Genomic DNA, 19605 nt, shown 5'->3' on the forward strand with positions numbered 1-19605 from the left:
GCCAATGGGAGGCGCGCGGGCCGTGAATACGGGATGAGGCCGCGGGCCTTGTCATGCGGGCCCGGCGGGCGGCGGGGAGCGGCGCGCGGGCCGCAAGATGGCGACTGCCATGTACCTGGAGCACTACCTGGACAGTGAGCGCGGGGCGGGGGCGGCGGAAGGGCCGGGACGGAACGGGCCGGGGCACGGGCCGGGGGCGGCGGGATTGGGGCGGGGGCGGCGGCGGCGCGGGAATTAAAACTGCGCCACGGGCAGCGCGGGGGAGTGGGGGGGTGGTGGCGCTGCTTGCGTCATCAGCCGGCGCCGGGCTACGTCAGCGATGCGCGCTGGGGAGTGGGGGCGTGAGGCCATGGCGGCTGTGGGGGTCAGCGGGGCGGGGGTCCCGCTGCTGTCCCCTCCGTCCGCTCGGGGGTCCCGCTGCTGTCCCCTGCCTCCGCTCGGGGTCCCGCTGCCCCTGGCTGGGCCGTGGTGCCGGCCCAGCTCCCAGCAGCCAGGCAGGTGCTCACGCTCCGCTGAGGTGAGCGGGCGCTCACGGTGCGTGGCTCGCAGGATGGGTTCGGTTTGGTTTGGTTTGGTTGGGAAGGACCTTGGAGCTCATGTCGTTCCAGCCCCTGCCACGGGCAGGGACACCTGCCATTGACATGGTTCTTCAGAGCATTTAGTAGCGTTTTTATTGTAGGTATTGAGAATCTGCCATGCGAGCTGCAGAGGAACTTCCAGCTGATGCGGGAGCTGGATCAGAGAACAGAAGGTGCGTGCAGCGTTTCGGCGAGCAGAGGCAGGGAGAGCCCGGCCTGAAGGACGGGCTTTAGAGGCCGCTGGAGGCCGGGCTTTAGAGGCCGTGGCTGTTCCTTCCCTCGGGCTGAGTGCTCTGCGGTGTTTGCTGCTTTCCTGGGAGGGTACAGCTTGCATGGCAGGGCTTGATTTGGTTTCCCGTTTAAATTCATAGCTCTGTGGTCGCTCCACTCAGTGGCCACTTGGATGGCCTTCCTTCCATGTGTTTCTGTATCTAACCAGTTCTAGATTCCTGTGTGCCTTGCAGGATGATTTTTTTCTTTCTTTTTGAAGCTTTTGTTGGTATCTGTCTGCACGTTAATTATTTTAATTTTGGACCATAAGAGCTGTAAGAGACTGTGCAACAATTAAAATGTTCTGTGTGTGGGAAGAGAGGCTGAAACTTGTGAACCCATGGGTTCAGTTCCTGATCTTAACTGTGAATTAACTGTAAATTAACTTCTGAAATTAGCTGTAGAACACTAGAGAAAGCAGAATCACACCACAAGTGCCAAAGAGTGAACACCTTTAACTTAACTGGGTTTGTTTTCAGAAGGAAAATGCACTGAGGAATTGAGGGGAGTGTAACAGCTGTCAGGAAGGGTGTCCTGAATGGAAATAGAAAACCAAAAATACCTGCTTTTTTTTCTTTTTTTCCAGACAAGAAAGCAGAGATTGACAGCCTGGCAGCAGCATACATTGAGTCTGTGAAGAACATGGTACCTGAGGAGAGGGTGGAGCACCTGAGGAAGATCCAGAGTGCCTACAGCAAGTGTAAGGAGTACAGTGATGACAAAGTGCAGCTGGCCATGCAGACCTATGAGATGGTGAGCCATGGAAAAACGGGCATCCTCTGGAATGCTGCATGTGGAGGTGCTTCACAGTGTCAGCATCCCCTCACTTTTTCTTCTTTTTGACTTTAATTTCTCACAAAAAACAAACTTAGTCCTTAAGCTTATGTTTCTCTCTGTTGCCATCCCCAAAAAGCTTTCTCCTTTGGCACCAAGTTTCTCTTTTGCTGAAGATTTAGTGAGTTTACCCCCCTTGGAGGTGGCTTTATCAGCAGTTCTTGTCTGCTGTGTGATAATGCCAGCAAATTTACCCACTCCCCCCTCCCCAGCAGCTCTCTGTCACTGATAATTTATATGGGGCACACTTAGTTGAAAGCAATTTGGTTTCTTTAAGCCAGCTGCTGTGGTGTGTTGTAGAGGAACAGCAGGAATGCTGCTCAGCTGCCTTGGTTTATTGGACATAAAAATTTCTTCAGTGGACTTTGGGAGAAAATCCCATTTCTTAAGATGCAGCTTTCCACTTTTTTTTTTTTTTTTCCCTTCTGTCCCTTGGATAATTCTTCTCTCCACTTGTTTTATCTCCTGGATAGAAGTTGAGTGAGGGGAATCCCTTTGACTGTGCTGAGTGTTTGTTGTCCAGCTTGCAGAGATGCTTGGGCTTTTGCACAGCTGCAGTAGGTGTTTGGCTGCCATCAAATACTGCAAAAAAGGAAGTGATGTCCCAGGAATATCAATGCCCTGGATAACTAGTGAACTCATTTAATGGCAGACTACTGCAGCAGCACAGTTTGGGGCTGTTGAAATCCCCGTTCTGAAAGTCACTTTCTTGCAGCCAGGGTAGTACCAGGTCCTTAATTAATGTGTGTTGACTTGATGTTGAGGATAGCCAGCCTCTGTCTGTGCTTATTGTGAAACTTCTTGGATTCACATGACAGTGGAGGACCAGGGAAAACTCTGTGTGCTCTGCTCGACACATTTCAAGGAATTTTGAAAATCACAGGGACAAGCACATTATTTTTAGCATCTCTCATCTTGTTTTGTTCTGGAAATCATTACTCTGAGTTGCTTTGACCCTCTGTTGCCTCTCTTCCCCTTCTTTCTGCTCCTGGAGGGGTTGGATCCTTGTGCTTCACCTCCTCATCCCCTCTGTGTGCGCCGTTTCCCTTTCCCCAGCCCGTACCCCTTCCGTGCCTCGCTCTGCACCACCACACTGCTCATGCTGATAACAGCCAAGTTTAGCCCTTCCTGTTTTCAGCTGGGGCTCTTTTTTGGCTGTTTCTTTGTAGTTCAGTTTGTGGTTTCCTCTTGGGGCAGGTGGATAAGCACATCCGCCGGCTGGACGCGGACCTGGCGCGCTTTGAAGCCGATCTCAAAGACAAACTGGAAGGCAGCGACTTTGAAACCCCTGCATCCAGAAGCCTGAAAAGTGGGTGAATTTTACACAATTGGGAGCTTTTTCCAGCACTTAGAGTATCAAAGCAGGAAGGCTGAGATGTAAAATAGGCTGTTGTTTCTGGAGGAAGGAAAGAAATATGTCGTTCTGTTTGTTTTTAATGCTCTTACAGTGGGCAGGAGATGAAGAGAAGTGTGGTGCTGGGATCAAACTTACTGTCACTGTTTGATCCTGAGGTTGTTACTGGTTCTAAGGAGGGTGCTGTACCAAAACTGCACTGCTGTAACAGTCTTAGTTTTGGGAGAAAGTGGGAATCAAAAGAAAATGCCAGTTTCTGTTACGTATCCTGAAATACTGTGTGAGTACAGTTACATTTGAATGTGGATACAGCAGCACAGCAGAGCTTTATGCCTTTGAACAATGAAATAAGGGGTAGGAGCAAGGAGGTGGAGCTAAAGTTATGTTAGTTATTGAGTAATCTATTAACTGTGTTCAAAAATACACTGAGATGGAAAAAAAAACTTCATGTCTAATCAAGCGTGATGCTGTTTATGACCTGTGCTGACATACTGCAGTGCTTTATTGCCAAAGCTGCAAACACAAGAGTTTGGTGCTCAGTGGTTACTGATTTGGTGTATTTGTGGCTTAAAAATGCATGTCAGTCAGCATATTCAATTACATATCTAATAAGGATTACTCAATTACATATGCAATAGGGATTTCAAGCCAGTAACTGCATCAAAGGAACAGCTGGGGATGTTTCTGCCACTCAGATGTGCTGAAGTGAGGGGGTTGTTCTTCCTTTCTAGAGGGACGAAGTCAGAAAGACAAAAGAAGCTCTCGTGGTCGAGGCAGGAGAACATCTGAAGAAGATACACCAAAGAAAAAGAAGCTCAAAGGAGGGTAAGGCAGAGCCAGGCACAACTTCAGGGCCTTGGGCTTGACACTTCATGAATTTTCCACAGGCTCATATTACCCTATTTATGACTCATGTCCAGATGGTGAGCACTGTTAAGAGTGTTCTGGTCTTACTCCATTTCATTAATGTCTTGCTTAGGACAGGCCAGCATTGTTAATTAACTCCTTGGTTGGCATGTGGAAGCTCAGCATGCTTGGAACACTCTGACTGGAAGGACAAGATCAGCCTCCCTGTTGCTGTTGGCAGGCTGGGAGAAAATAGCTTTGATTTTTGTCACAGAGCTATTTTTAATAGTTGCTTGTGGTCTTGATGGTAAAAGAAATTCACTTGGCCACAGAAACTGATGTTATGCTGCTGTTCTAGAAATCTTGGAGAATTTTGGGGGGTTGTTTTCAAAGGATTGTCTCCTAGGTAGCATTGAATAACCTGATTTGGTTTTGAGAGGCGAGGAGGAAAGCATGTCCCCTCTCTGAGATGGGATTTATATTAAAGGGGCCCATTTTATTATGATATTTTCAGGTGGCAGGAAACTAAAAGTAGTTTCTATGGACTACTACTGGCATGTCAGCACATCCCTGTCAGGGTAAGAGGCTTCACTCATGCCTGACAATGAGAAAAAACCTATATTGAAGCAGGTTGGGGAAAAACCCCAAACAGGTTATTCTACCCACAACCAGGAGTGATCTGTATGATAGTTTGTTACTTTACTCATGACAGCTGCAAATCCCTCTCTTAATTCTTTCCAGTCATACTGTGTTTGATCCAACCTACCTTATGATTTTAATTACTGGGCTGTGGTAATGTAATACAAACTCTAACACAGGCTCAGTGTGGTTTAGGGAAGATACTGTAAAGCACTAATTTTCCCAAGTAGGATTTACATCCTGGAAACACCAAATCCCAGAGTGGTATGGGTTTGTAGGGGCCTTAAAGACCATCCCATTCCAGCCCCTGCAGTGGACAAGGACACCTTCCACTAGCCTGGGTTGTTCCAAGCCTGGCCAGGAATACTTCAGGAATGGAGGAGGCACAGCTTTTCCAGGCAACCTGTGCCAGGGCTTCCCTACCCTCACAGGGAAGAATTTCTTCCCAGTACCCATCTAACCCTGCCCTGTGGCAGTGGGGAGCCATGCGCTTGTAACACGGTGCTGTCTGCAGCTGAGAAGTGTTTTGTCCTGACTCTGTCCTTGCCCACAGGTCTGAGTTTGCTGATACCATCCTGTCAGTGCATCCCTCAGATGTCCTGGACATGCCAGTGGATCCCAACGAGCCCACCTACTGCCTGTGTCACCAGGTGTCCTATGGAGAGATGATTGGCTGTGACAACCCAGATGTAAGCACTTGAGAGATGATTGATTTTCATATTTCTTGCCTTCCCAGCCCTGTACAGTCCAAGGAGGGGGGTCCTTGCTCAGTTAGCTCATACCAAACGATGGGAATGTTTGTGAGCCACTAAGAATCTCCTCTGTGGGTTTTTCCTTTCTCTTTTGCAGTGCCCGATCGAGTGGTTCCACTTTGCATGTGTGGACCTGACCACCAAACCAAAAGGGAAATGGTGAGTGGGACAGCATTCAGCTGTGGGGTTTTTATCAGGCTGCAGTTTGCCTCAACAAGAGTTAAAACCCTGTTGTGACCCTGACAAAGGAGCTTTGCTCTTCTCATCAGAGGGTTTGCATCCTCTGTGATTGGGGATTATTTTGAGGGTAGAAGATAGAAGACAAACCTTCTTGTTAAAATCCATTTCCTAAGACAGAAGTCTTAGGTACTGATGGGAGCAAAACTGCCTGATAAACAGAGCAGGTTTTGACCTGAGGCTTGTGTAAACAGGGACATGTTTAATTTGAGGTGTGCTCAAATTAAACTACTTGTGGCTGTGCTTAAAACAGACCCAGGTACCTCTTTGTTTCACTTCTGGAGGCAGATTTTGAAGGCCTCTCAGGGTTTTACTGTGTGCATATCTTGGAAAGAATCATGGGCTTGTTGTTTTTATCTAATGCACTCTTTTAATCAAATTAATAAATTGCCTGTCAGAAACAGGCTTAATTGTGCACAAATGTTAAAAACAGTTCTCGGGCTCTGTGCTGTTCATTTCAGGAGCTAACTGCTGCCTCTTTTTTTCCTACAGGTTTTGTCCTCGTTGTGTTCAGGAAAGAAAGAAAAAGAAGTAAGGAGTAGAGGGGGATACACCGCCGAAGCAAGAAGAATTTAATATATTCCTTCCATTCGTGTTGCAATATTACCTTTGATTATTTTTTTTGTTAGTCTATCCTCCATCTTTTTCTGGTATGATATTTAATTATCCAGTGGCCAGTTGAAATTCCTGTTCTTTCCTAAGACAACGACTTTGGGAGGGAGTCCCAGATCCCTTTGCCACGGAGATTTTATTTATGTTAGTCTTGCACAATAATACTGAGGGAGGGTGTTGCCTTTTCTGGCTGTTTCCATTTCCCTGTAGATTGTTTAAGGACATCACTGTGAAGATGAAACCTGCAGTATTCTTGGAGAGAGAGAGAGAAGGTTGGATTTATTCACCAAGTAAGATGAATTGTTGGCTGTGATTGCCTGTGTGGCACATGGGTAAATCAGGTTTTAGGGAAAGGCTCCATGAGGATATTTGTTCCCATGGTGGTGTGGCTCTGCTGTTGAAGAAGGGCATTCAGGAATGTTGTAACAGAACTTGTCTGTTTTTTAATGGGCCACATTTGCATGTTCTCAACTTTCTAGCTGCCTTTCAGATGATGAATGTGAATCCTTGCATTAGCACAGTGTCAGTAGCAGCAGAAGAGAGGAAATAGAAGCTGGAAAGCAAAAGTCTGTTTTTTCTTCCTCTGAGATACAGAACTTGAGGGAAGAGCAGAGATAAGTCTTGCCTTCATACCTGTCTCCTGCATCATGAGGCTTCCCTGCCTTCAGTGAAAGAGGTAGTGGGGAAAGGTGTTCCAGGTTTCCTTCCTGCTGGTGAAAGGAGGAAAAAAAAGCCTCAAACTCGTGAACTTTGCTGGCTCTGGTCCCTAATGGGTGTTGGTGGCAGCTCTGTGGCAGCAGGGCTGTGTGCTGCTTTCCATTCCAGAGTGCAGGAGCTCCTGGTACAGACTGCTGCAAAGGCATCAAGAAACTCCCAGATAAACTTTTCTTCTGCTGAAAAACAGCACAGAAGGTAAAAACACTTCTACTCGGATTCTGGCACCTGTTTTCAAAAGAAAGAGGGCTTTTCCTGTTACACTGAGCCTCTTACTCGTGTTTTGCAATGAAGGAAAGTAGAACACAGCTCCTGCCACATCTTCTCTCTGTGGGGCTTTGTGCCTGCTGCTGATGTAGAAGAAACCTCTCAGTTGTGAGGCAGCTTTTCCATTAACATTGATTTATGGCTAGAAAAAAGGATGGATTTTAGGAAAAAATCCCTGTCTTCAGGGTGCTGTCATTTCCAGTGTGACGTTGCAGTGTCTTTACTGCATTGTGTCACAGAGGGATGAAGTTCCCACAGTTCTGTGCACGAAAATGCACATTTGTGATGCACATTTGTTACTGCTGCCTCAGAGCAGCACATGGAAAGCAGGCAGGGAAATTAAAGCCAGAGTGCTGGATGGAAGGAGGAGGAACAGCAGTCACACAAACCTGGAGTACAGTGAGCCCTCTTCTTCTTCCTGCCTCTTCATGAGAGCAAATTTGAGATACCTCATGAGCCAGCCTGTAATCCAGTCCCCTGATGCTGTCCCAGGGGTTGTTTTCCCCTCCCACCCAATGGTATTGTAGGCAGCTTCTCCTCCTGATTCTTCCTAAGCTTTGTTAGTACTGGTATTGCTGTGGATTGAGCATTTGATTTGAAACAATCTCAAAATTCCACTCTGGAGATCTTGCTGGAAATGTGCCATGAGGGAAGAGAGCAGCTCTGGGTGAGCCAGTGTGGAGCTGACTTCCCTCAGCTCTAAAATTTTGGTCAGGTAGGATAAAAAACCACATTTTTATAAGTGCTTTTGGGGCTTCAAAGAGCGTTTTCCACTTGAACCAGCAAAGCAAAAAGGAAAACAAGCTCTGGAAGGCGGAGCCCTCAAAAGGAAGGATAATTTGCTAGGAATGATGAATAGTGTGAGTTACAACATTCTGTTCTTTACAACACCTGTGATGTTTAAAGCATCTGAGATCTGATACCAGCAATAAACTCTCCCACTGGGAACATGCCAGTTCAGGGCTTGGATGGGCTCGGGAGCATCTCCTGCCCTTTTACACCTGGTCGTAGAGAATTTTTACGACTCCTTGTAGACAGAAATACCAGCAGCCTTCATTTTTGCTTACTAAAGGATTTAAATCTTCTGACTTTTGAATGTACAGTGTTAAATGTTTTCTGGAGAAGGGTGATCCCTAAAGGAATGACCCACTAAACATTGCCCAAAAAATACCCCCCATGAGGGGCACGGCTTGCAGCTCATCCAAACAGAAACGACAGCGACAACAACAACAAAAAAAAAAAAACCTAAGGAATGTAAAGTTAAAAAAAAAATGTATATCTGTATTTTTGAATCTTGGAGATGTTGGATTATATTATAAATAAAGTATTTTTGGGAATAAATGTGTGAAGGGGGGGTTTTTTGGGGGATGAATGTGGGGGGTGCTGTTGCAACCGCCGGCCGCCAGGGGGCGCTGCCGCCCGCGCGCGCTGAGCGCGTTCGCGCTCAGCGCGGCGGGCGGCAGCGCCCCCTGGCGGCTTGGAGTGAGGCGCGCTGCGCGTCCCCGACGCTTCCAGGCCACGGAGCGTCCTTGGATTCTCCCGTGTTACCGGGATAATCCCGAATTTCCCCCGCCCGCTCCGCGCTAATCCACGCTGCGTGGCGCTGCGGTGTGCCCGGGGGAGCAGCGGAAGAGACTCTCTGAGGCGGTGCGCTTCCCCTCAGTGCCGAGCTCCCCTCACGGCCGCGGCTTTTCCCATGGCTTCCGCAGCCGTGTGGCGCCGCGGGGCCGCCTGGCTGAGGAGCTGCCGAGGGAAGGTCCTGCAGCACGGTGGGAGCCGGGAACCCCCGGGCGTGCCCCGGGCCAGGGGCTGTGCCGGTTCCCGGGAGGTGGTGCCGACCTGCGAGCGCTACGCGGTGCGGCGGCTGCCCTTCGCCCGGCTGGCGGACGGCGATGTGGCCTTCTTCGAGCGCCTCATGCCCGGCAGGGTCCTCACCGGCGAGGAGGAGGTGAAGCCATTTAACGTGGACTGGCTGAAGTCGGTGCGAGGTAAGCGAGCTCCTTCCTGCCTCTGGTAATTACCGGAACGAGGAGTTTGCCAAAGGAAAGCTTATCTTTGTTTATGGCGGATCACATCTGTACAGGCCGTAGAGTTGGAAGGGACCCATGAGGATTATCGAGTCCAACCCTTGGCCCTGCACAGGCAGTCCCACCCTGTGCCTGGGAGCGTTATCAAAATGCTGCTGGAGCTCTGGCAGCCCTGGCGCCGTGCCCATTCCCTGGGGAGCCTGGGCAATGCCCGACCGCCCTCCGGAGGAAGAATCGTTTCCCGATATCCACCCTTTCCTGCCACAACTCCAGCTGTTCCCTCGGGTCCTGACACTGCTCACCAGAGAGCAGATGAGTGCCTCCCCATCCAAAATGAGCTTTTCTCATAAAATTATTCCTTTAAGAATTACCTGATAGCTGGTAAACCTATAGGCTTTCTCAAAAAAAAAAAAAAAAAATCTAAACCCTGTAACTTAATATTTATTTTTTTTCCTGAGACAAGTTGATTCAGCTAACAGTTTTGATTGAATCTCAGAAAAGAATATGAAAGCTTTTGTGAGTCTTTTTTGCAGCCTTCCAGTACCTTAAGGGGGTTTATAAAAAGGAGGGAGAGAGACTTTTTATATGGGCCTGAAGTGGCAGGACAAAAGGGAATTGCTTCCCACTGCCAGAGGGCAGGGTTAAATGGGATGTTGAGAAGAAATTCTACCCTGTGAGGGTGGGGAGGCCCTGGCACAGGGTGCCCAGAGCAGCTGTGGCTGCCCCTGGATCCCTGGAAGTGCCCAAGGCCAGGTTGGGCAGGGCTTGGAGCCACCTGGGCTAGTGGAAGGTGTCCCTGCCCATGGAATGAGATGGACTTTTAGGGCCTTCCCAACCCAAATCATCCTGTGATCCTGTCATTCTAAATCAAGGATTGTGAATTCTCTGTTGCTTCTGTCAAAGAGTTAATGAGAATTTAAACTGTTTCCCATTGCCCCCAGTGGCACCCAAGTCTACCTGTACATGCAAAGTTTTTCCAGGGCTTAAGGGGGAAGGCTGCTGTTGAAATGTTTGTCAGTGGTTGAAATGCCTAACAGTGGAGGGAGCATTGTCATTTCCCACCTCATGTTTTCCCACCTGTTTCTTTCTGACCTCTGCAGAGCCACAGCTTGCCTTGAGAGTCCCTTGCTTTCATTGCAGGCTGCAGCCAGCTGGTGTTGAAGCCCCAGACAACAGCAGAGGTGTCTCAGGTTCTCAGGTAACACACACCTTTTCTGCTGGGCTTGCTGCTGAGGAGGAAGGGTTGGAGGTCCCTTGGGTTGAAGGAAACTTGTAGGTGTTCAGACACCAATTCCTTAAGCACTGGAGTTGCTGAGGAAGTTTTCAGCATGACTTTTCTGTTCTGATGAATAGCTAAAATTATGTATTGTACAGGTGCTCAGAAAAAAGAAGTTTTGTGAAAGATTCAGGAGGGTCTGTTTGAAAAGCTGAAGAAGGTTAGGGCAGAACCAGGCAGTTGGAGGGTCTGTTTTATCCACACTGGTGTGAGCCCAGCTCTGCTTGGACAGTGCTGTGCCAGATCAGTGTTTGGCTGAGGAGCTGAAAGCTGCAGGAACGTGCTCCTGGCTCCGTTAAAACAGGGATGCAGAGCACAGGAAGGGCAGGCAGGGCTTCTGAAGGAGCTCTGGTGCTGTGGGGCTCTGTGCCATCTGTTGTGCAGGAGCTGCTGTGAGCTCAGAGGGATGTGGTGGGTGGTGCTTGGCAGGGATGTGGCAGGTGGAGCAGCTGAGGCACAGGGGGACATTTTGTTGCCTGCAGGACATTAATTTCTTGGGAGGAGGAGGGCAGTGATGTCTGAAACCACTGCCAGAGGCTGGCTGTGAGAGCCCACTGGGGACCCAAGCTGTTAACACAGGCTGCTGCAGAAACAGCTTCTGTAGAAACATAAGCGGTGCTTTCCGGGCAGATGTTGTGTGCCAGATGTGTAGATACACAGGGGCTAACCCCAAGTGCTGGTTCTTTGCTCAGCCCTGGGCTGAGTTCAGACAGGAGCTGCTCTTTTTCTCTTTGCCATTGAAACTGTCTCCTTCCGTCCATTTAATCTTTCTGTGAAATGCTGCTTAATTTTAAGGAGCACTGTCACAACAGTCGACATTCATGTAGAGGTGACACTTCTCTGATAGACTGATTATGGCTTTCAAATGCATAAAAATTCAGGAACCTTTTTTCTTCCAGGTACTGCCATGAGAGGAACCTGGCAGTGAACCCTCAGGGGGGGAACACAGGCCTTGTTGGCGGCAGCGTTCCTGTCTTTGATGAGATCATTCTCTCCACGGCTCTCATGAACCAGATCATCAGCTTTGACAAGGTGTCTGGTAAATATTCCAGGGATGTGAAGCACAGAAATGAGCCCCAGGCTACAAAACAGGCATTTTCCTGGGAACAGATAGCAGCAGGATCAGCAGGGTTCAGCCCAGCAGCTTCATAAGGAGGTTTGTTTGGATTTGGGGGGGTAGGGGTCAGGCTGCTGTGAGTATCTCTGTTCAGAGAGCAGAACAGCAGGCAGAGACACTCTTAGTGTGACTGTGTTTTACCAGTCCAGAGTTGTGAGTGGCGAGATATCAAGGCAATAGCAAAGCTCCCTGAGGCTTGAGGAGGGGGCAGTTCCCTGGAGCATGCACAGGCTTGTGCATTTAAGCTGAATCCCAAGAAGTTTTGAAGAAAGCGGTGGTTGTGTCTGCTCATACTGCTCCTGCTTCTTGAGGAGGCACCTTCATCTCGGCCATCAGCTTGTAGCATGGTTTTTGTGTTCCAGGAATCCTTGTGTGCCAAGCAGGCTGTGTGTTGGAGAGGCTCAGTGAGTACTTGGAGGAGCAGGGGTTTGTCATGCCACTCGACCTGGGAGCCAAAGGCAGCTGTCACATCGGGGGGAACGTGGCCACCAATGCCGGGGGCTTGCGGCTCTTGCGATACGGCTCTCTGCGAGGGACCGTGCTGGGCCTGGAAGTGGTAAGGCGAGTACCTGGCAGTTCCCTTCTCAGTATAATCCTCTGCTGCTTGCTGCTTCCTGCTCTTCTAACTACCCAGCACACTGCCACGTTCCTCTCCAGGCTTCCACTCTTATCTTTTCCTTGTTGGGCTCTTTTGAGAAAGGTCAGCACATGTATTCATGCTTGTAGCATGTTATTGCTGCTGCAGTTTCCAGCTTCCTGACTTCCAGTGCTTGCTGACAGAGGTGGTGTTAGGTGGTTTTCTAATCCAGACAAGTGTAAAGAAGGTAGGGAGAGGTTGGGGCATCCCAGGTTATCTGCATGGAGTTGGTTCCTCTGAGCAGTGGGTCTCTGGAACACTGCTGAACCCATCCTGCATCACTCTCTTCTAGTGGCTGCTCACTCAGATTGTAATAGAATCATAGGTTTGTGTTGGACAGAACTTTGAAGATTATCTTTGGGTTTAAAGCCCACCCCATAACAGAGCTGTCTGCTTTGGGTTCATTTGGCTGCTGGCTGTGTCCTAGAGTCTCTGCTGTTCCTCACCTGCTCCTGTCCTACAGGCAAGTGCCTTGGGATGTAAAGGCTGCATTAGGAGTTCTAAAAGTTTTCATGGCTGGGGACAAAATTTGCACAGGGAACAAAAGCATGGCTTTGTTTTACTGTATAGACTTAGAAAGGAGAGCATTTTTCTGAGATCGGTTTGGCTCTAATGTCAAAATAGCCTTTGATAACCTGTCTTGGAGATACTCAGCCTTAATTTAAGGCTCAAGTGGCCGAGGGTTTACTTCATTCTGCTTGACTGTTCACTGTTTCAAGTAGCTTTCCTTGTTTCTGCTGGATAGTGGGAGCTAGGGCTGCAGAGAATGGCTGGTCTTCTCCACCATTAGTAAGAAAAGCGGAGCAAAGTGGATCTTCTGTTATTGCTTGTCCTGGCTGAAGGAGAGAAGTAGGAGGGAAATACCTACTCTATCCTACTTGGGTAGGATATAGAGAGGGGGAAGAGCTGGGAATGGAGGAGCAGTGTGGGAATGGGCTGCAGCTGCGTCCCGTGCTCAAGGTGAGTGACACTTCCCATCAGCTTGGTGATAGGCAAGGTCATGCCAGCAGATTCCTGCCCAGGTGCTCTGACTGGGCCCCTGTTCCCACAGGTGCTGGCTGATGGCTCAGCTCTGGACTGTCTGACCTCTCTGCGCAAAGACAACACGGGCTATGACCTGAAGCAGCTCTTCATCGGATCCGAGGGAACCCTGGGAGTTATCACTGCTGTCTCCATACTCTGTCCTCAGAAGCCTAAGGCTGTGAATGTGGCATTCCTAGGTAGAGGCTGATATTAGTGATTCCACACCTCAATTCAAAGGCTGGGAATAGGGACAGAGAGGAGAAAGCATTGTTCAGCCTGCTGAGCTGGACTGCCAGCATCAGCTGGTTTCTTGGAAATAGTGTAGGGCTCTGTGCTAAAATACCTGTGCAGATGTTTAATATCTGTTGAATTATCTGCAGGGGCAGGTTGTTCTGTAAGGAAAGTGGAGCCAGGAGCTTAGCAGGGTGAGGAGGCAGGCAGGACAGTCCCCTCACTGGTGAGGGAAGGCCTGCTCTGACAGGCTCAAGAGAGGAGCAGGGCAAGACTGTGACAGAGGCAGAGGCAGCTGCCTTCCAGGAGTCAGGTGAGAGACCAGGTGATGAGGCAAGGCTGAGAAATCCATCTGCTGGTCAGGTTCTGGATCAGCAGAGTATGTGGCCAGGCTGCTTAAAAGCTGCTTCTGGGTGTCCTCAGCAGGTCCAGAGTGGTTTCTGGGGAACCTTCAATGAGATTTTTTTACTTCTTAGAAACCTTAGAGGGTTTGGGGTGATGTCTGTTTTTTGGCCCTGATTCCTCTCCGTTCTGTCTGAAGGGTGTCAGAGTTTTGCCAAGGTTCTGGAAACATTCACAACCTGCAGAGCCATGCTGGGTGAGATCCTGTCTGCCTACGAGTTCCTGGATGAGAAGTGCATGGAATTGGTTGAGACACATCTCAAGCTGTCCAGCCCAGTGGCAGGTACCAGTGATAGTCACACTGTAGAAGGGGGCACTGTACTGCTTGGGGATTTTTAGACTACTTCTAAACACTTCTAAAAAGTGACTCATTTTAAAAAGTTTGGTGTATCTAGTATATCCATTCCAAACACCTTTTATCTTTTAAGATGAGACTTTTTACTTGTATTTGTTCTCACAAATCTGCTAGCTTTCTGGGAAGTGGTTGCTTAATAAAAGATCTAGCGTGTCAGTGAAGTACTCTCTCTGGCACCAGGGAGTCTGGGCACATAACGTGTGGGGAAAGCTCCAAAACCTGCCCTGAATTCCTCTGTTTTGCCCCAGGGCATCTACTTACTTTGTTTACCCTCATTCTCAGACAGCCCTTTTTATGTTTTGATTGAAACTTCGGGCTCCAACTCAACTCACGATGAAGAAAAACTGAACAGCTTCCTAGAACAGGCCATGGCTTCTGGTTTGGTCACTGATGGAACTGTGGCAACGGACGATAAGAAAATAAAGGCAAGTCAGTGTTTCCTCTCCCACAAATCTCTTTGACGTGGATTTGTGTTTTATATAGGGAAGTGTTCAGGCTCAGGTTTGCTGTATGCATGGAGCCCAAGAGCTGCTTGGGTGAGATGGGTTTTTCTGTGCTCCTTGATTCCTCAGGTGCTGTGGAGCCTGCGGGAGAGAATCACCGAGGCCCTCACTCACGAGGGTTACGTGTACAAGTACGACATCTCCCTGCCCGTGGGAAAGCTCTATGACCTTGTGACTGACATGAGGGCTCGGCTGGGCCAGAGTGCCAAAAATGTGGTGGGCTATGGCCACTTGGGTAAGTGGGGGTGAAAAACGCCAATCACTTGTTTTTAAGATTTTAAAAGTTTAATAGTAATAAAATGGTTATAAAAATAGCAGTATAATTACAGTAATAAAAATTTGAACAATTGAGATTAGGACAATAGGAGACAATAAAAACAAAGAGTTAGGGACAGTTCGGGTACCTCTTTCTGGGCAAAATAAGCCTGAAAAAGGACACCCATTAACAGAGGATTAACCCTTAAAAACAACAGCCTGTTGCATATTCATGCACCTCACACATGATGCATAAATTCCATTCAAACAAAGGGTTCTGTCTGGTCAGCATCAACTTCTTCCTCTTAATCCTAATCTTCAGGGCTGAGCAATGTGGGAAGAAGTTCGTTTCTTCTGATAATGGGGCAATAAATTCTCTTTGTCTGAAAGATTTAGGTGTCCTGTGGCTGCTGTCTGGTGCAAGTACCTCATTCCTTTCTTTAAAAAAGTATCCCACATACATAGTTTCTATTTTAACAGTATGTTATATCCTAAACTATATTTAATACACTACTTGAGAAAATTAATACAGCCTAACTTTCTACCATAACACATATAATATTAATTTTAATATTTGCAAAAAAATCATAAAATATGCATTTTTTACAGTGGGGGTGCTGGGAAAGGAGGTGATAGTCCTTCTGTGCTGTGGGTGAGAGGATTAAATTGAGGGCTGTGGAAGAGGAGGGTGCATCAGGATCTTTGTGTTTGAATTTCACTGCTTTCAGGCTGTTTTCCATATACTGATGGCAGGTTGCTGGCCAGTGAGCCACGGTGATCTGTATCTTCTTGCTGTGTACTTTGTTCTTTTGGACCATCAGTTTGGTTGATGAACTTAGACATACTTGGCAGATAACCACTTTCTTGTCCAAAGTGATTAATCCTACTGGAAATCAGTTTTTTGTGAGCCATTAACCCTCCAACAGAGAGTGGTGATGATAAATGCACAGAAAGGCTGATAGATTTGTCAGCATGCTGGGAAACTTATCTGATTTTACGAGCAGGTAAACTGGTCCTTTAGGAGACCTGTTCTGTTACAAAAAACCATGGAACGCTGTAGAGCACACTTGGTTAGGGATCATTTGAAAGACACGTTGCATAACAAAGGCTTCCTGTTGGTAACTCTTTGAGGACTAAGCTGTGTGCAGTGAGGGTTTGCTAGGATGCAGGAGGAGGATGAGTAAGTTGTATTTTTCTTTGTGTGTTTTGTCTTTTGGAGTACCCAGCATCTCCGTGCCTAATCAAATACTGTCACACACAGTGACAAAAGGGGAAATTGTTCTGCTTTCTTTGTTTCTATTGACACAGTGCCAAAGCACATTTAGAGTATTGCACAAACATAATAGGGAGAGAAAAAGTGATGAAGGGCCATGTTAGAATCTAATGATCATTATGAAATGCCATTGAGCAAGTCTTTGTCATTGCATCACGGTGGTGGCACAAACATTAATGCAGCACAGTGGGAATTTGAAAATCACAAAAGTTGGAGTTTGAAAGCAGCTTAACTCAGAACCTTTCCTCAAATATTGCACTTGGAGCATGGAAAAGCAAAGATCCTATTTAAATTGTTTGTGCACGGGGAGACTGATGTTTCTAGGACAGTGAGCTTGTCCTTTTTGCACACTTTGCAGACTAACAAAGACCCTGTTGTTTGAGAACGTGGAGGAGCCAGGAATGAGTATCCATTGACCCACCTGTGCAATGTTTTCTTCCAGGAGATGGGAACTTGCACTTGAATATCACGGCGGAGTCCTACAGCCATTCCCTGCTGGATGCCATCGAGCCCTTCGTGTACGAGTGGACTGCGAGGTGCAGCGGGAGCATCAGTGCGGAGCACGGGCTGGGCTTCAAGAAGAGGCAGTTCATTCAGTACAGCAAACCTCGCCAGGCAGTCGTGCTCATGCAGCGGTTCAAAGCCATGCTGGACCCCAAAGGGATCCTCAACCCCTACAAGACTCTGCCCTCAGCTCCCTAGAGGAGCACATGCTCAGGAGCCAGCAGAGCAGGGCAGCTCCAGCTCTGTACCTGCACTTGGACCATAAGCACACTGGATCAGCAAGCACGTGGAGTGCTCCGTGTTTGATTTTGTTGGTGGCGTGGAACAAGTAAAGGAATGTGGTTGCTATTTTTGGGGGTGCCTGCTCTTGCTGAAGAGCACACTGCTGGGTTTCCTACTTAGTTTGAGCACTGAAACCAAGCACAGAGATGCTGTTAGTGTATAAGTATTCATACACTCTCTCCCCTTGGGTTTGCTCTGATTTATCAGTGACAACAGCCAAAGGAGTCATTTTGTCACTTGGGCTGTGCAAGTGAAGCATCAGAGGCACAGGAGAACCTGTGGATGTAAGTCTTCCAAGTGAAGGTGTTGCTTTTCCTGTCTTGGTTTGAAAAAGACAGGTGTCTGCTAGGGAAGGAGCCTCCTGTGAAATGGAAAATGTAAACCCCCTACCTCTGAATTGTTATGATTTTGAACCTTGAGAGGCTCTCAGGCAAAGTTACGGAAATAGGAATAACAGTTCTTTACTAGGAGAATTAAAATACAAATGCAATAGTACAAATAAACAAAAGAAACCACTGCCAGAGTCAGAATATGCTCTGACACTCTTGTGGGTCAGGGTGGTGGCACAGTCCCATCCCATGGGGGCTCAGCCCTCCTGCAGTGCCAGCTGTGCTTCTGCTGGAGCAGGGATCCTGCACAAGGCTGCAGTTTTCCTCTGAAGCTCCAGGGCTGCTGGAGATGGGCCTGCTCTTCCTCTGGGAATGCAGAGCAGGAGAAAGCTGCTCCTCTGGGAATGCAGTGGGCAAAGGCTGCTGTGCTGTTCCAGGCTCAGATTGTATCCAGGTAGGAATGCCTGGCTCCTGCCCTGGGTGGAGAATCCCCCCATGGGATGCTGGAATTAGATCAGCCCTGCAGGGACACTCCCTGGCCATGGACAGCAGAGATCTGCTGGAGGGAGGATTGGCTGTGGGAGAGATAAAGAAAACTGCCCCATGAACAGAAGAGAACTGCCTTACCTTTAACAGATGGTAATTTAATATGCACCCACCTAAACCTGAGACACTTCCTCACTTATTATCTAATACACTTATCCCAAAGCCCACACCAGCATCTGGCTATGGCCTCTATAGTGATGCCACCTCCAGGTTTTCCCAAATAAGCATCAGTGTTGTCCCATGTACAGGTTTGCAGTGCTGGAAGGACTGGCCAGAGAAGAGATGGTGCTGGAGACCCAGCTTCTGGATTTTATTAACTGGAGGAGAAGTAGCAGCAGCCAGGATGAGGGAGGGGATCCCAGCCCTCCTGCTTGAGCAGGGGCAGGCTCTAGGCATGCCAGTATTTCCTGCTTTCTTGAATTCCAGTCTGCTCTTCACAGCAAATCGTGATTTGCTCTCACAGAGAGGTTTTAATATCTGGGATAACCTGGAGTGATAATCCAAAAGGACGGGGCTTGGAACAACCTGGTCTAGTGGAAGGTGTCCCTGCCGATAGCAGAGAAGTAGAATGAGATGGGCTTTCAGGTCCTTTCCAACACAAACCACTCTGTTGTTACTCTATGCTGGGAGTGCTGTGGACTCTCTGAAGGGACCAGAGGCCTTGCAGAGGGATCTGCACAGATGCACCACGGGGCAGTGCCAGTGGCACAGAATTGCTGAGTGCCCGTGCTGGGTTCTGCACCCAGGGTGGAGCAATGCTGAGCACGAGGGTGGGCTGGGAGAGCCTCCATGTGTTCCATGGCCTGCTCTCCACTCTTGTCCATTCAGCCCTTTCTCTCCACTATGGCACACTCCCCTCCTCTCCCTTCATCCTTCAGGACAAGTCAGAGAGGAGCTGATTGTCCTCTTCTGGGGTGAAGCAAAGTGAACAATGCCATCATTTGCAAAGAGGAAGAATTTTGTCATGGAAATGGTGGTCAGGCATTGGGAGGGGCTGCTCAGGGAGGTGCTGGAGTCTCCATCCCTGGAGGTGTTCAAGGAATACCTGGACATGGTACTCAGTGCTCTGGGCTGGTTACAAGGTGAACATTGGTCACTCAATGGTCTTGGAGGTCTCTCCCAACCCAAATGGTTCTGGAATTCTGTGCTCTGTGAAAAGAGAAGACAGCCTGTGCAACACAGTCAGCCTGTGCTGCTTAGGTGTGGGGTGATGAAAAGCTGTGAGAAGTCCATGATGTCGTTGGAAAAGAAAAATGCAGGATTTGCTTTCTGCCAGGATAGGCTGATGCAGCTAGTTCTTTCCGGATCAGGCTGTTTATATTTTCTGCCCTTTTCCTACACCATTCTTTCTTTTTTTCCCCCTAAACTAGTGACCATCACTGTGTAAAATACAGACTTTCCACATGAAAGGCTCCTTTTGGGAAGTGGAACTTTCCATAATTCTCTTTTTCAGCTGTATACAGAGAGGGTTCTTGGGAGGGAGACACACAACCCTGTGCTGTGGCCAGGGAAGTTCTGGCATAGCTCCATTTAACCATCTTCCTTACACTTGAAGATCTTAAAGCTTGTTAAGTTTTACTGTTTCACTAAACAATAGAGCAGTTCCCTGGGGGAATGCAAAGGAGGAGTTAGTGTAGGGCTATCTTTCCTAGACTTTACTTCTGTGTTCTCAGTGATGCTTTCACATAATGGTGCAGTGTTGTTTTTAGGAGGGAGAGACAGGGTGGGTACATGTATGTGTA

General features: G+C 48.3%; 2 protein-coding genes across 6 annotated transcripts; both read left to right on the forward strand.

Annotated features, from left to right (window-relative positions):
- Nucleotides 1–10: 10 nt before the first annotated feature.
- On the forward strand, nucleotides 11–8444 carry ING5 (inhibitor of growth family member 5). Of its 3 annotated transcripts, none has more exons than XM_041416289.1 (8): nucleotides 11–134; nucleotides 680–751; nucleotides 1435–1601; nucleotides 2880–2991; nucleotides 3768–3861; nucleotides 5075–5210; nucleotides 5371–5432; nucleotides 6003–8444. In XM_041416289.1, the coding sequence occupies exons 1-8, from the start codon at nucleotides 98–100 to the stop codon at nucleotides 6043–6045; spliced, it is 723 nt and encodes a 240-aa protein (XP_041272223.1). In that variant the 5' UTR covers nucleotides 11–97; the 3' UTR covers nucleotides 6046–8444. The 3 variants fall into 3 exon arrangements, with proteins under 3 accessions (XP_041272223.1, XP_041272225.1, XP_041272224.1); XM_041416291.1 differs by lacking the exon at nucleotides 11–134 and adding an exon at nucleotides 172–534; XM_041416290.1 differs by lacking the exon at nucleotides 11–134 and adding an exon at nucleotides 173–517.
- A 144-nt stretch (nucleotides 8445–8588) lies between these two features.
- Nucleotides 8589–17503, forward strand: D2HGDH (D-2-hydroxyglutarate dehydrogenase). Of its 3 annotated transcripts, none has more exons than XM_041416383.1 (9): nucleotides 8589–9091; nucleotides 10271–10328; nucleotides 11306–11445; nucleotides 11886–12079; nucleotides 13212–13380; nucleotides 13956–14099; nucleotides 14454–14596; nucleotides 14744–14909; nucleotides 16645–17503. In XM_041416383.1, the coding sequence occupies exons 1-9, from the start codon at nucleotides 8800–8802 to the stop codon at nucleotides 16902–16904; spliced, it is 1566 nt and encodes a 521-aa protein (XP_041272317.1). In that variant the 5' UTR covers nucleotides 8589–8799; the 3' UTR covers nucleotides 16905–17503. The 3 variants fall into 3 exon arrangements, with proteins under 3 accessions (XP_041272317.1, XP_041272318.1, XP_041272319.1); XM_041416384.1 differs by having other exon boundaries at nucleotides 8955–9091; nucleotides 10231–10328; XM_041416385.1 differs by lacking the exons at nucleotides 8589–9091; nucleotides 10271–10328; nucleotides 11306–11445 and adding an exon at nucleotides 11545–11562.
- Nucleotides 17504–19605: the final 2102 nt, after the last annotated feature.

Source organism: Onychostruthus taczanowskii, unplaced genomic scaffold, assembly GCF_017590055.1.
Source record: "Onychostruthus taczanowskii isolate IOZ18803 unplaced genomic scaffold, ASM1759005v1 scaffold51, whole genome shotgun sequence".
NCBI classification, from domain to species: domain Eukaryota; kingdom Metazoa; phylum Chordata; class Aves; order Passeriformes; family Passeridae; genus Onychostruthus; species Onychostruthus taczanowskii.